This window comes from Equus quagga, chromosome 11, assembly GCF_021613505.1.
Source record: "Equus quagga isolate Etosha38 chromosome 11, UCLA_HA_Equagga_1.0, whole genome shotgun sequence".
NCBI lineage: Eukaryota > Metazoa > Chordata > Mammalia > Perissodactyla > Equidae > Equus > Equus quagga.
Window position 1 is genome coordinate 115,009,344 of NC_060277.1, and position 14,580 is coordinate 115,023,923.

The 14,580-nt window shown below is 56.2% G+C and overlaps 3 protein-coding genes across 3 annotated transcripts in view; 1 reads left to right on the forward strand and 2 right to left on the reverse strand.

The window, feature by feature from the left end:
- NPLOC4 (NPL4 homolog, ubiquitin recognition factor) overlaps positions 1 to 266 on the reverse strand; it is a 73,833-nt gene extending 73,567 nt beyond the window's left edge. The window contains exon 1 of the mRNA XM_046674643.1: positions 61 to 266. Coding sequence (XP_046530599.1) covers positions 61 to 75 — 15 coding nt within the window. The 5' untranslated portion in view covers positions 76 to 266. The remainder of the gene's footprint in view (positions 1 to 60) is intronic.
- A 6,149-nt stretch (positions 267 to 6,415) lies between these two features.
- Positions 6,416 to 11,272, forward strand: TSPAN10 (tetraspanin 10). Its single transcript, XM_046677673.1, has 3 exons — positions 6,416 to 6,489; positions 8,246 to 8,838; positions 10,501 to 11,272. Exons 1-3 carry the CDS (start codon positions 6,433 to 6,435, stop codon positions 10,928 to 10,930), a joined length of 1,080 nt encoding a protein of 359 aa, XP_046533629.1. The 5' UTR covers positions 6,416 to 6,432; the 3' UTR covers positions 10,931 to 11,272.
- A 1,704-nt stretch (positions 11,273 to 12,976) lies between these two features.
- On the reverse strand, positions 12,977 to 14,217 carry PDE6G (phosphodiesterase 6G). The gene is made up of 3 exons (XM_046677891.1): positions 14,072 to 14,217; positions 13,524 to 13,564; positions 12,977 to 13,053 (listed from the first exon to the last, which is right to left on the reverse strand). Exons 1-3 carry the CDS (start codon positions 14,215 to 14,217, stop codon positions 12,977 to 12,979), a joined length of 264 nt encoding a protein of 87 aa, XP_046533847.1.
- Positions 14,218 to 14,580: the final 363 nt, after the last annotated feature.

The window sequence follows — 14,580 nt, forward strand, 5'->3', positions numbered from 1 at the left end:
CCGGCAAATCTGCTGCCTCATGCCGGCGCCGCGCTCGCGCCCGCCCGCCGCCCCACTCACGATGCTCTCGGCCATGGCGGCCGCTCCCGCCTCCGGGCTCGAGCCCCGGGCCGCCGCCGCCTGCCGCCCCACGGGCCTCGCAGCCCCGGCCCCGGCCTCAGCCCCGGCCTCCCGCCGCCGCCGCCACCGCCGCTCCAGCTTCGCCGCCCGGCCGCCACCGCCGCGACGTCCGGTGCCTCGCAAAACGCGCTCCGCCGGCTGCGCAGCCCCGAAACCCGGTTCCGGTCCCACCAACGGCCCGCGCATGCGCAGGGCGGCCCCAAGCCCGGCCGCCGCGCCCCTCCCCGCCTCGCTCGTGGTCCCGCACGCCCCCCCTCCCTCCCCCTCCCCCTGCCCCGCCCCCGGCCTCTCGAGAAAGAAGCGCTTGGAAAGATGACTGTGCTAGTGACATATGCTCCTTATTTAAAAATCCAAGCAATACGGAAGAGTCCAAAAAGAAACAAAAGCAAGTATCCAGACCTCACCCAGAAGTAACCACCGGTGGGGTTATAATTGGGCAAAGTGTCATTCCGGGCCTCTCGATGGTCGTATACAAGCAGAGAGAGAATTTCAGGAAGGTGACATCATACCTTTATGTCATAAAAAAAAGAAAGAAGGCGTTTTCCCTGAATCTAACATAAGAGAAACGAATGGATTTAGACTGTGTTTTAGATAAATCTTTCTTTGCCACAGAGATATAATATTCTAAAATATGCCGCCAGGGCCAGCTTCATGGGCACCCCCTTCCACCACTCAGAAGGGCCTCATGCTTGGCTTAATGCTCTGCTGTCACCGTCTTGAAAGATTTAGTAATTTTCAGCAGGGAGCTCCCCAGTTTCATTTTGCACTGGGCCCTGCAAATTTGGCAGCTGGCCTTGCATATGAGTGTGAAAGAGAGTTATGAAAAGCCCTAAGAGGCCAAAATCTATGTTTTTTAACCCCATGGTTCAATTTCAGATTGTATTTTTTTATCTCGTGTGCTGAAAAAAGTTAGGAAATTGTTAGTCTCATTTCCTCCCCATCCCCATCTCTTAATTTCACTGATTTTGTTATTATAGTTACAATGTCAGTGGTTATAACACATTCTGTTCTGTAAGCTCAGTTTCAGTAGTTATTTGAGCTTGATTTATTCATTCCATCAACAAATACTTATTAAAGCGCCTACTTTGTATGTGGCATGGCTCTAATGCTAGGGATAGAGCAGAAATAAGATAGATCCCTGCCCTGGTGGAATCTACCAGCAGAAGGCAGACTGTAAACAGATCAAGATGTAAATAGGTGAAGTCGGGTGATGACCAGTGCCAGCTGACAACCAAAGCAAGGGAGGGGCCGGAGGGTAGTACAGGCTGTTTTAAATAAGATGGTCAAGAAAGACCTGTCTGAGGAGGTGAGGCTTGAACAGTTCCCAGAGGAAGCACAGACATCCCAAGGAAGAGTGGAATAGAATGAGGGGAAGCACATGCCAAGGTCCAGGGGCCTGAGAAGTGCTGGAGTGCTCCAGGAGCAACACAGGGGCCAGTGTGGCTGCGTGCAGTGAGTGGGGGCAGGGGAGGGCTGGGTGCAAAGGCCTCAGGTTCTGCTCTGGGTGTGTTAGGAAGCCTTTGGAGGGGTGAGAGCAGAGGAGATGAGCTCTCTCTTGCATTTTAGGATTCTTCCGGAGGCCTAGTGGAGAAGAGACAGTGGGGAAGGGGCCACAGGAGAAGCAGGGAGACCCTCAAGGAGGCTCATGCCATAGTCCAGAGGACAGCTCATGGTGGCAGCGAAGGCCGAGAGGTGGCTGGACCCCGGACGGACATTGGAGGAAGAGCTGGTAGACTGTCCGAAGAACTGGTTTTTATTCTGCTGGTACATCCTTCTCCTCTTATTTTCCCTCTTCTTCTTGTACAGAATGGCCTCTGATCTTTTCACTTCTCTTATAACCAAATGTATCCCTTACACAGAAGGGCCCGCCTATGCCTTCTTCGTGATGTCTCCTGGTATGATTGTGTTCGAGCATCGCATGAGGATGGACAGGTTATTCTATGACACATTGCTTACTTTTTAACCTCCATTATGTTATTGTGAAGGTATTACATTTGTTTTTTTTATTAAGGTTATGAAAGTTAACATCCTTGTGAAATTACAGTTGTACATCATTATTAGTCATGTTGTAGGTACATCACTTCACCCCTAGTGCCCTCCACCCACCCCCCCTTTCCCCTGGGAACCACCGATCAGTTCTCTTTGTCCATATGTTAACTACCACCTATGAGTGGAGTCATACAGAGATCGTCTTTCTCTGTCTGGCTTATTTCACTCAACATAATACCCTCAATGTCTATCCATGTTGTTGTGAATGGGACGACTTTGTCCTTTTTTGTGGCTGAGTAGTATTCCATTGTGTGTATATACCATATCTTCTTTATCCAATCATCCATTGCTGGGCGCTTAAGTTGGTTCCACATCTTGACTATTGTGAATAATGCTGCGATGAACATAGGGGTGCATGGGACTCTTGGGATTGCTGATTTCAGGTTCTTAGGATAGATACCCAGTAGTGGGATGGCTGGGTCATAAGGTATTTCTATTCTTAACTTTTTGAGGAATCTCCATACTGTTTTCCATAGTGGCTGCACCAGTTTGCATTCCCACCAACAGGGTATGAGGGTTCCCTTTTATCCACAGCCTCCCCAACATTTCTCACTCTTGGTTTTGGATATTTTTGCCAATCTAACAGGTGTAAGGTAATATCTTAGTGTAGTTTTGATTTGCATTTCCCTGATGATTAGTGATGATGAGCATCTTTTCACATGTCTATTGGCCATCCTTATATCTTCTTTGGAGAAATGTCTGTTCATGTCCCCTGCCCATTTTGTAATTGGGTTGTTTGATTTTTTATTGTTGAGTTGTGTACATTGATTTTTTTAAAGTGATATTAGTAGTTGTATTAGTTTTCTGGTGGCTGCTTTAAAAAACGCCAATGACTGGGTGGCTTAAATTTATTTTCTCACAATTCTGGAGGCTGGAAGTCCAAGATCAAGGTGATGGCAAGATTCTGAGGATTCTTCTGAGGCCTCTCCCCTTGGCTTGCAGACAGCCATGTTCTCCCTGTGCCCTTCCCATGTTCTCAAGCATCCCTGGCGTCTGTCCATGTGTCCCGATTTCCTCTTATGAGGACGTTGGAGTCAGGCCTGCCCTAATGGCCTCATTTGAAGTTAATTACCTCTTTAAAGGCCCTGTCTCCTGGCCCTGTGGCCTAGTGGTTAAGTTCAGCACGCTCAGCTTCAGCAGCCTGGGTTCAGTTCCCGGGCATGGACCTCCACCACTCTGCAGCAGCCAAGCTGTAGCAGTGACCATGCTGTAGCAGCGACCCACATGCAAAGTAGAGGAAGATTGGCAGTGGATGTTAGCTCAGGGAGAATCTTCCTCAGGAGAAAAAAAATGCTCTTTCTCCAAGTCATGTTCTGAGGTACTGGGGTTGGGACATTAACAGATGAATTTAGGGGAACACCATTCAGCCCATAACCATGGTGGTGACTATAATTTCATCCAAAGGCTGCCCATCATCAGGACAGGACAGAGATGGAGCTGGGGAGGTGATGGTTGTTGCCCTGAGAGCCTGGCTTCGGAGCTGGATGCAGCCTGAGTGTGTCACCTTTGAGGAAGAGGTGAATGATGGCTTGACTACAAGGTCTAATCTCAGTTCTCATCCTTGCCCTGACTTCTGCCCGCAGCACAGAAGCCTGAGTGGTCCTTTTAAAGCATGAGGCAGGTCACAATGCTCCTTTACTTGACTCCCATAATCTCCCCATCTCACTTGGAGCAAAATCCTTCCTTCTTCAAACTTACCAGCCTTGCTCCCACCTAAGGCACTTCCCATGCCTGAAATGCTCTTCCCGCACACATCAGTGTAGTGTGTGCTGGGTGCACCACCCAGACACCAACTTGGGCTGAAGCTGCTGAGAGTGAGCGGCCAGCAGTCCTCATCTGAGCTCCCCTTGGGGGACTGCCCTCGCCCTGGATCACTGTCCCTTTCCCAGGCAGCCCATGCTCAACAACAATCGATGGCTATCAAGGCCCAGCCCTTTGTCCCAGTTTAGGACATCTCTGCAGGCCATCCCGGTTCCAGAGTTCCTCATAGGATCCCGAGCCTTTGTTGTGACTGCCTGACAGCTCACCTTCTCCCTGTGCCCAGTCCTCTTTCCTTCCCAGAGGTGGATCCTGAAAGCACTCCCTGGTCACTTTCTCAGAGTTGGCCTTGCGGGGGGCGTGAGCTGAGAAAATCCATGTGGCTTGTTTCCTTGCCTCCTTAGGTTTCTTCTCAGTCCTCTTCTTCTTCTTTGAATTGAGGTGAAATTCACGTAACATGCAATTAATCATTTTAAAGTGAAAAATCAGTAGCATTTAGTGCATTCACAATGTTGTGTAACCACCTCCCCAAAAGGAAACTTGTCCTACTCAGCAGTAGCTTTCTGTTGCCCCCTCCCCAACCCCTGGCAACCACCAATCATCATTCTGTCTCTGTGGCTTTACCTATTCTGAATATTTTCCATAAATGGAATTACATGATATGTGGACTTGTGCGTCTGGCTTCTTTCACTGAGCATAATCTTTTCAGGGTTCATCCATGTTGTGCGTGTGTCAGTGCTTCATTCCTCTGCATGGCTGCATAGTACTCCCCTGTATGCATAGAGCACGTTTTGTTTATCTGTTCTTCGTCGATAGACATCTGGGTTGTTTCCACTTTTTGGCGACTGTAAATAATGCTGCCTTGAAAATGCATGTATATGTATTTGTTTGAGTCTCTGTTTAAAATTCTTTCGAGTATATATGTACCTCGGAGCCAGACATCTTCTCACAGTGAGGCCCTCCCTGATCACCTTATATGAGACACCACTACCCCACACCCTTTATCTCTCTTTCCTTGCTTCATAACTCTTATGATTGTATAAAATAGAGTATATTGACTTATTTATTCTCTTACTTTATGAGTTCCCTGTACTAGAATGTAAGCTCCTGGTGACTGGGGATTGTCAGGTTGTTTTCACGGCTGTGTGGCAAGGGCTCAGAATGGCCCTAACAGAACAAACCCTTGTATCAGTTATGTGTTGTGACAGCAATGCTGTGTAATGGGCTCTCCCAAAACCTAGTGGCTTAAAACGACAAGCACTGCTTCGGCTCACAATCCTGCGGGTCAGGAAATTAGGATGGGCGCAGGCTGTGGTTGTCCTGTGGGAAGCTCGTAGGGGGACATGAAGCAAGAACAGAGAGAAATAGTAAACGAAGCAAAATTGAGTACATCAGAATAGAAGCGAAAAGCGCTCCAGAAGCCCAGAAAGGGGGAGCCCACTGCCCCCTGGGCAGGAGACGTCTGGAGCTGGACGCAGGGAGGAGATTTCAGGGGATGGCAAAGGTCGGGTCGTACGAGTGTGGGGCCATTTGGGGCCAGCCAGCAGCCCCTGTGGCTGGATTGTGAAGTGGTGGGTAAAGTGAGGAAGAGAAGCTGGGGCTGGAATGCCAAACCCCGGTGGAGAGGATGGTGGAGACGGGATGGGGCCCTGGCATGCCCGGGAGGTCACCCTCTCTCCTGCCATGCAAACACGCGTGTGCAGAAGGTCTCCTCCCAGTCTCTGCCCCCACGACCATCAGAGGTGCCCAGAAGCCAACAACTGACGTGCACATCATAGCCTCACAAATGGAACAAGGGAGGTGGGGAGACGTGCGTGCCCAAGCAGGTGGGGGTCCCCTCTGAGCCTTCCTTCCCACCACTGTCCTAGCCACTGAGAGAAGACGAGATGAAACAGAGTCAGAGTGTCAAGCACACCTTCTGTCCATCCACAGGGTGGCTGCGTGGCCCGGGTCCTTCCAGGCACTAGGGCACAATGCTGACTGTGACAAAGTCCTGCCCCTGAGAAGCCCAGAGGGTTGGGGAACCCAGGTACCATGAAACCAGGAAGGATGTGAGCTGGCCAATGGATATTGTCTCATTCTTACCATGAATGAATCAGGGGAATAATCTTGCCTATAGCTGCGGGCAGGTCTCCAGGGACTATTCCTGTGAACAGGGTCTGATCTCTTGGGTGAGCTGATGGAGCAGCCAGAAACCTGCCAGGCTGAGGCCCACCCCAGGGCCCTGTAGTGATGGCCACGATGCCCACACCCTGCCAGCCCCATCCACGTTGTGCTTACGCAGAACTTCAGGGAATGCACAGAAAGAGCCAAGAATCTGGGCTCGAGAAGAAAGATCGTCTGCATCTCAACAGGCAGAGGCTGTCTTAAGCCCTAAAATGTGACTCCTCACATGATCCGGTTGTGACTACAGCGTCCTGGTGGGGCTCATAGCTCCCAGAGCAGCCAGAGACAGGGGCAGCATCAGGCCCGGTGTCCCAGCCAGAGAAGCTGGGCAGGGGACCAATGTGCCTGTGCTGGTGGAGGATGAAAGAGGGGGAAAGGAGCCCCCTGCTGTCCCAGGTAAGCCAGTGCCCTGGTGGCCTCCCCTGGGGTTGGAGATGTCCCCAGGCCTAAGGCCCGTGGGAGGCCCCTGGGCCCAGTTCTTACACACCCTGGCCCCTAGCCCCATCCCAAGCCTTGCCGTATGCTGGGGTTAGCCAGGCGGCGGATGTCCATGAGAAGCTGCTAAGATTGGAGTTGAGGTCTTCCCAGTCAGGCTCCTTCACCTCACCCAGCACCCCATTCAGACTCTGAAATGTGACCCGACCTTGTCCTTGCATTTGACACTGCACAGATGTGTCCATGCCCCGAGGAAAGCACACACCCAGGGCTTGGTCCCCCTCCACTTGTGACTTCCCCCCCACAGGCCCCTTGGCCTTCTCACCTCCCCTGTGGCCCCTTCCCCACTGCTAATGTTCGCTCAGCCCAGTGCTGGCCCCCGGACAAGGGGTTGGGGGCGACCTCTGGCTCAGGGTGAAGGAGGGACTAAAGGCCAACATCCCTCCCACTTGACCGTGGAGCTGCAAGGTGACGTCCCCAGCCCACGTCCACTCCCATGGCCTCCTCTGGCCCCAGTCCACCCAACCTAGCACTGGCAGCCTGTCCTTCCGCTCCTACTGGCTTGTTGGTGTCTGGGGGGCTGATAAATAGCCCTCCTTCCCTCTGCTCTGAGTTCAGAAGAAATGAAGCATCCATACAGAGTCAGACAGGTGGGGATGAGGGGCAGCTTCTTCCTGGTAAACTGGACTGGAATGGGACCCCTGCCTAGACGTGGGGTGTCAGCTTCCTAATCCTCCCCCCATTCAAACTTCATCACTGGCAGAGCTGGGTGCCTGCGGGCCTCCCCAGCGGGGGCTGGCAGGGGCAGGCTGTCCCTCTGCTCCTGCAGAAAGAGACCAGAAGGCCCTCCCACACCTGCCTGCGGGGCAAGGGGGTCAAGTGAGGAAGAAGGGGCAGGCAGAACTGAAATTGAGATCGTCCATTAAGCGGCCAAGTAGAACAGGCTTTGCAGCTTCTCTAAACCTCACCGATCAATGAGCCACTCCTCTGTGGGGAATTGTGAGGGGGGACAGGCCCCCAACATTCAGCACCCCTTAACTATTCACTTTGGTACGGCCAGGAGCCCCAGGCTTGGCTGAGTCCTGCTAGAGGATGAGGGGGCCCCTTGGAAGGCCCTGCATCCCACAGAGCCCTGGTCTCCTGGTGGCCCTTCTCCCTGCCCCGGGAGCCGGGTGGGCAGGGCCCTGGCCTCTCCCCCACTGTCGTGGGCCCAGCACAGCACTTGCACTCAGTTAGTGGGGCTGACCAAGTGGATTCTGGGACATCAGGTCTGGTTTCAGAGGCAGTGAAGGTGGTCACTTGGGCCAGCCCCTCTGCCTGGTGGGCCCAACCTCCTGGCCTGGTTGGAGAAGCCCCCCAGTGACTGCGTCTTTTGCCACACAGGTGCAGAGGGGAGAGGCGTGGAACGGGAATAGTTATTTCCCACCATCGCCTTGCTTAATCTCCACCACGGACTTGGAGGGGGTAGTAATCCCCCTGTTCTAAAGGTGCTGGGACCCTCACTGTCCCCTCTGCTACCCGGCCGAGCACGACAAGCCTGGAGGCTCCATGTCTTGGCCATCTAGGATCTCTGAGCCCCCTCCCCCCTCCACCGTCCAGCTTTCTCCCCTCTGCCAGCTCTACCCCTTGCTGTGAGGTTTCCTCCCTCCTGACTGTCAGGGGTCTGTGGGAATGGGGTGGCACTGGCAAGGTCTCCCTTTTCCTCCTCCCTCTGCAGGACGCTGGGGGCCAGGAGCCACCCCTCTCTGGGAGCAGCCCACTCACTTCGAGCCACCTGGGTCCAGCACTCCAGGAGGGCCAGGCCTGGAGGACAGGCCTTGGGGGAGGCCTGGTCCCCTTCCTCCCCTCGGGAAGAAGTTGCCTCAAGTGCCTGACCTTCCTATCCAACTTCCTCTTCTCTCTGCTCAGCCTGCTGGCCCTGGCCATGGGGCTCTGGGGCCTGGCCATCAGGGGCTCTCTGGGGAATAGTTGGGGGGGCCCCCTGCCTGCAGACCCCATGCTGGGGTTGGTGCTGGGGGGGCTGGCGGTGAGTGTGGTGAGCCTGGCGGGCTGCCTGGGTGCCCTCTGCGAGAATGCCTGCCTGCTGCGCTGCTTCTCGGGGGGCCTTCTCACTTTCCTGGTGCTGGAGGCCGTGTGGGGGGCCCTGGTGGTAGCCCTCTGGGGCCCACTGCAGGATGGCCTGGAGCATGCCCTGCGTGTGGCCATCACCCACTACCAGGATGACCCAGACCTGCGCTTCCTCATGGACCAAGTCCAGCTCAGGCTGCAGTGCTGCGGGGCCACCTCCTACCAGGACTGGCAGAGGAACCTGTGAGTCCCGGAGCGCGGGAGGGAGGAGGGTGGCCTCTGGTGGTCAGCAGGGTCCCCGGGGCTGGAGGGGGGTCACCCCACACACACACACGTCTGCACACATACACACTCAGACCCAGCCAGGGCCAGGTGGACACGCAAGGATCTTAATGGAGAAGCCCAGCCAGCAGACTTAGAAAGTCACTTTTGGGGGATTTTCTTTGGTAAGGACATCATACAAAACACCTCAATGTCAAATGACAATAACTTTTAGGTTGATTCAGGATGTCATTCTGGACCACGACTCCACAGTCCTCCCTCCACCGTGTGTGCGTGTGTGTTTCAGCACTCTCTGCTCAGGCGCACAGCAGTTTCTTTTTTGTTCTGCTCAAGGCTATCTGTTTTGTCAACTGTCCCCAGTGCACAGACTCCGGAGCAGCATCTGCTCTCTATGTGACACTCACGACAGATGGTATATGCTCCCCCCTTGGGCCTTCCTGGTGTGTGTATCCAGGGGAAACTGACCACAAGAGATGGAGTCATGTGGAGACTCTCAAAAACCAGCCATTCGTACCCAACAGTCACTAACACGTGTGGAGCCCATCCATGTGCCAGGCACTCTAGAAGCATGCACCTGGGTTGTTCTTGTTTGCTGGCTGCATGTGACCTTGGATTGGTGGCAGCTCCCTGTGAGTTGTGGCCACTTATCCTTTGAGCCCCTGCCTTACAAGACCCACTCTTTTGGGAGATGAGGCAGTGCCTGTGAGGGAAGGTGAGGGGGACGAGCCTACAGGTTGCAGGGTCCTGGACACCTGTCGGAGGCCAAGGGCGACTGGGGACTGTGACCAGAGCAACACTCCCTGGCAGCCCTGGGAGCTCTTCCCAAGCCTCCCACCTCGTGTCACTGGCCAGTGCTGCCCCTCACTTCCCCACTATGACCCAGTGACCACTAAAGAGGCCTCTGTCAGGCCTCATCCCACCTTCTCCCACTCCAGTTCCACTGCTCAAACCAACTCAGCAGCATCTATGGAGCCAGGCTGTCTTTTTTTTTTTTTTTTTTTTTGAGGAAGATTAGCCCTGAGCTAACTGCTGCCAGTCCTCCTCTTTTTTGCTGAGGAAGACTGGCCCTGAGCTAACATCTGTGCCCATCTTCCTCTACTTTATATGTGGGATGCCTACCACAGCATGGCGTGCCAAGTGGTGCCATGTCCACACCTGGGATCCGAACCAGCGAACCCCAGGCCGCCGAAGTGGAACATGGGCACTTAACTGCTGCACCACCGGCCTGGCCCGAGAGCCAGGCTGCCTTTATTTCCACCCCTCATCAAATGCTTGTCTCCCCTTCAACCATCTCATTAAATATGGCCCCTCTAGCCAAGAAGCTATTACATCTGCCTGCATGTGCAGAGGGCTACCACATGCCAGGATCAATTATAGAAAGCTGGGTATTGTGTGTGTGTCTGTGTGTGCGTGTGCATATGCATGTGTACATGCTTGCCTGTGTGTATGCAGGCGTGAACGTGTGCATGAGCATGAGTGTGGGTGTGTGTGCATGCGTGTGCACCTCTGTGTGTGTGTGTGTGGCCATGGAAGCTTGAAGGTGGATGGGAGACACTCTGTGCAGCACCAAGTCCCAAAACAGTGGGTGCTGCCCTCCAGCCTGACGCCCTGTGTGCCCTGCAGGTTCTTTAACTGCAGTTCCCCCGGGGTCCAGGCCTGCAGCCTTCCTGCCTCCTGCTGCATCAACCCCTGGGAAGATGGAGCCTCTGTCAATGACCAGTGTGGCTTCGGGGTCCTGGGCCTGGATGAGGATGCAGCTCAGAGAGTGGTGCACCTGGAGGGCTGCAGCCCCCCACTCCGACAGTGGCTGCGAGGAAATATCCCGGTCGTGGGTAGTTGCTTGATCACAGTCGTGGTGGTCCAGGGGGCAGAGCTCCTGCTGGCCACCCAGCTGCTGAGGGTCCTGGCTGGCCGCAAGGGGGCGGCGGAGAGCCCCGGAGGGGAGAGGGAAGGTAGGCCTAGCCACTGGAGTCCCAGAACTGATGTCTGGCCCTCTGCCAAGCTGGCTGGGGATGACTGGCACCGGGGACAAAAGATGGGGGCAGTGGGATAGAGTCTGGGACTGCAGGCCTTGCCTCCCCTCCCAGGGAAGGCGTCAGAGTGACCTGCGTGGGTGCTTGTGGACGTGCACCTCGGACACCCGAGCCTCCTCCACCTGCTGGGCCTCTGCTCCCCAGGGTCCCCTCTCCCCAAGGGCTGAGCCTGCCTGCCTCCTTCTCAGTTCTGTTGTTTCCCCAAGGCTCGGCTGGAATGAGTCCCCGGCGGCCACCTGATTTCGCTCTGTTTTGGAGGCTTTGCCCCCAGATCCACTGACTCACACTGCCTGATCGCTTGCAAAAGCCACTGTGCTCTAAGTGTGGACCGACCCCCAAGAGGTGCTGCCGGGCCAGCGTCTGCCTCCCACAGACGATGCGGGCCAGCGTCTGCCTCCCACAGAGGATGCGGGCCAGCGTCTGCCTCCCACAGAGGATGCGGGCAAGGCCGCCTGGCTGGCAGGGAGAATGGGGTGGGACAGGGACTGGAGGAAATCTTGCGGCCAAGCCCCCAACTCTGAGCCCTGCCTGTGAGGTCCCACGTCCAAGGCCCATCTCCCACCCGCCTCTGAGGCCAGCCTCGGACCCCCACCTTCAAGGCCTAACCCTGAGACCCAGCTCCTTACCACAGCTTGGCATCTGCCCTCCTCTGGGGCCACCTCCCCCTTTGCTATCCATTGTGGTGGTTGAGGGTGAGGCCCAGGCCTCTTCCTCCAGAATTCTTTTTTTGGGGGGCAGTAAATGTTATTGAGATGTATCATTCATGCAGTAAATTGCACCAATCTTAAGTGGGCAGCACGAGGAATTCTTACCTATCTAAACACCTGGGGAACCACCACCAGGTCAAAATCCAGCCCCAGCAGGCTCCCCCAGCCCCTCCCTGTGGTCACCCCTGTTTGGACTTCACCGCCTTCGGTTAGTGTGGCCTTTCCTGGCTTTCACATAAACGGGATCACTGAGGGCCCTTCCCGAGAGTCACCATCTGGTCACCACACCTGGTCCATGTCGACACGCACCTGGGTGGCTTCCGGACAATGACTGCTGCCAGGGACAGTTTTGCACAGGTCTGGTATGGAGGTGGCCCTGCTTCTCCTGGCTGTGGTGTCAGGAGTGGAATTGCCAGGTCACGAGTGGGTGCCTGACCAGCTTTAGTGGACACTAAGGACAGGCTGGCTGGGCCACTGGGTAAGTTACCGAATCTCTCCGCACCTGTTTCCTCACCTGTGAGGAGGGGACAGACGTTCCCTCCTCCTGGCATGAGCTGTTGTTGGGCCTTGTCCTGTCCCACCTTCTCGGTCAGGCCTGCTCTGGCCACTGGGAGTGCGCGAGGCCACCTGCCTGCCTCGTCCCAGCCCTGGCCTGGCTGCATGTGTCCCCAGCCATGAGAGAGCCAGGCTCAGAGCCCGATGGGTTTTCTTCCCTCTCAGCCTGGCCAGGGCCCTGCTGCCCCCACTGCCCTGCACCTTCATCCATACATTCTACTGACAACATGCCCCAAATGAGCAAGTGGGGGTGCACTAACTCTATTTTGAAACAAGGACAGCAAGCATGGGCCATGTTGGAAAGGACGAGGTCCTGCAGGCATGATGGTTCACAGTGGCCTTGCTCTCTTGCTGATGCCCTCAGGACTCCTGCCCACAACCATCCCAGACCCAAGGGCGCCTGCTGGGACGGGCTAGTGGGAGGGGCTTGTTCTCACCCTGGGACAGGGAGGATGGGGGCCTGGGTGAGGGGGACACTCCTGGGAGGTCCTGCTCTGGCTTTCCAGCCACCAGTGGAGAGGGGCTGGGGTCCAGCTCCCTGTCTCCAAGGGCAAGCCTGGGGGTGTGGGCCAGAGTCTCGGGAAGTTAAGCAGGGCCTGGCCGGCCCCAAGAGGGCATCCTGTGGGGAGATGGTGGGCTCCTGGGAACTAGTGTCTGGGGGCCTGAAGTCGCTGCCCTGTGCAGGTCTCCAGACACAATCTGGGCAATCCGGACACACTGCACTGGGGGGTGGGCCTCCTCCACAGGAATCCTGAGCAGGGGTTGGAGCAGACAGCAGGGTGGAGGGTCCCGGGACCCTGGGTGCTAGATGATTCCGTACTGGGCCAGCTCGTGCAGCTCCAGGTGGTTGAAGGCCTCCCATGGGCAGATGACTGTGATATCTGCAAAAGAAGGAGGCCAGTGTCCAGGAGGGTACCATGGCCTCAGAAGCCACTATCCCTCGGGGCCCTATTATCTACACCCCAAGTGGTGAGAGTACACGTCTTGGGTGTAGAGGCCTCCTCCCAGGACACACCAGCTTTGGGGGTGTGTGGAGTGGGTGTCCTGCCCAGGAAGAGTGGCTACAGCAGGCCCAAGGGAGGGACTGGAGGAAGGTGGGCCTTGCTGCCAGGGGGAGGGAACGGCAAGGGCGCCCTGTTCTTTTCCAGCCCCTCCAAGAACCCGGTGAACCCACAAATGGGAACAAGCTTCAGTTTCCACTGTTGGGGGAGATGTTGGGGGAGAAAACAAAGGACAGGCTCGGGGGGGGTGACACCCTAAATAAGCCTGGGCCTGAGAAAGCAAGGGAGGTTGGGCCTGGGCACACCGGTGGGTGAGGGGGCAGCTGGGTGGACCCTAGCAGTCGTCATACCTGTTCCCAGGCCTTCCATTCCAGGGATGTCGTCCCCAAACCTGTGAGGACAGAGCAGTCAGGGACTGTGGCCAGGAAGAGAGTGGGGTTGGGGGGGGGGCATGTGTGCTCTTGACTCAGGTTCCTGAGAGCGTGGTGTGTCTGGGAGTGTGTTCCTGGTGTGTTCATGTGGGCTGTGAGTGTGTGTGCAGGGACACTAGTCGGTTGAGGGGGCTGTGGCTGAGTCTCAGGTGGGAGTGGGTGCTTTCGAGATCTGATGGCAACACCAGCTAGAGAGGGTGACTGGAGCCCTCTGAGCATCCCCCTGTCCCTCCTCCCATGCTGGGGAGTGGGGGGCTCTGAGACAGGCTGGGCTCGGGCCCTTGGAACTGCCCCATCCCATTAGCATGATGGGACCACCCAGCCAGGAAAGGGTGGCTGAGGCCCCTCCCCAGCCTCCCAGCTACAGCACAGCCGCCCTCCTATGCCACCTGAGGATCAGGGGGGTTGGGTGGGGGGGCTGGCCCTCCATCCCCTTGCAGAGGCGCCCCTCCTTGAGCTGTGCTTACCCTTGGACGCCTTTCTTGGGGGGCTTGCTCTTGAATTGTCTTGTTTGTCGCTGCTTAAACTTGGGGGGCCCTTTCCTGGGAGTGACGGGCCCCCCGGTCACCCGGGTGGCAGACCGGATCTCGGCCTTGGGTGGCTCCAGGTTCATGGTCAGGCCGGCAGACACCCTGTGGCGGCCTCTGGCTTCTGGACTCCTTCACGCTGTGGGCTGGGGGTAAACCAGGCCGGGGATCCCAGTCAGCCCTCCTGCAACTGATGCCCCTCGCAGATCTTGACCACCAGAGCAGAGGAAACCCTGAAACATGAGATCCAGCTCTGCCGGCCTTCACCCTTCGGTACGACCCGGATGGCAGGCCCCAACCAGCTCCTCGTGGGGCTCGACGTGGGGCTAGGCAGGGGAATGGGAATGCTGGGTGACCCCCAAGTGTACCCCCTCCTCACACGTCTCCCCCTTCTCCTCTGTTCCCCACCCCTATCCCTGGGGGTCGGGACAGTCGGTCTCATTCATGGT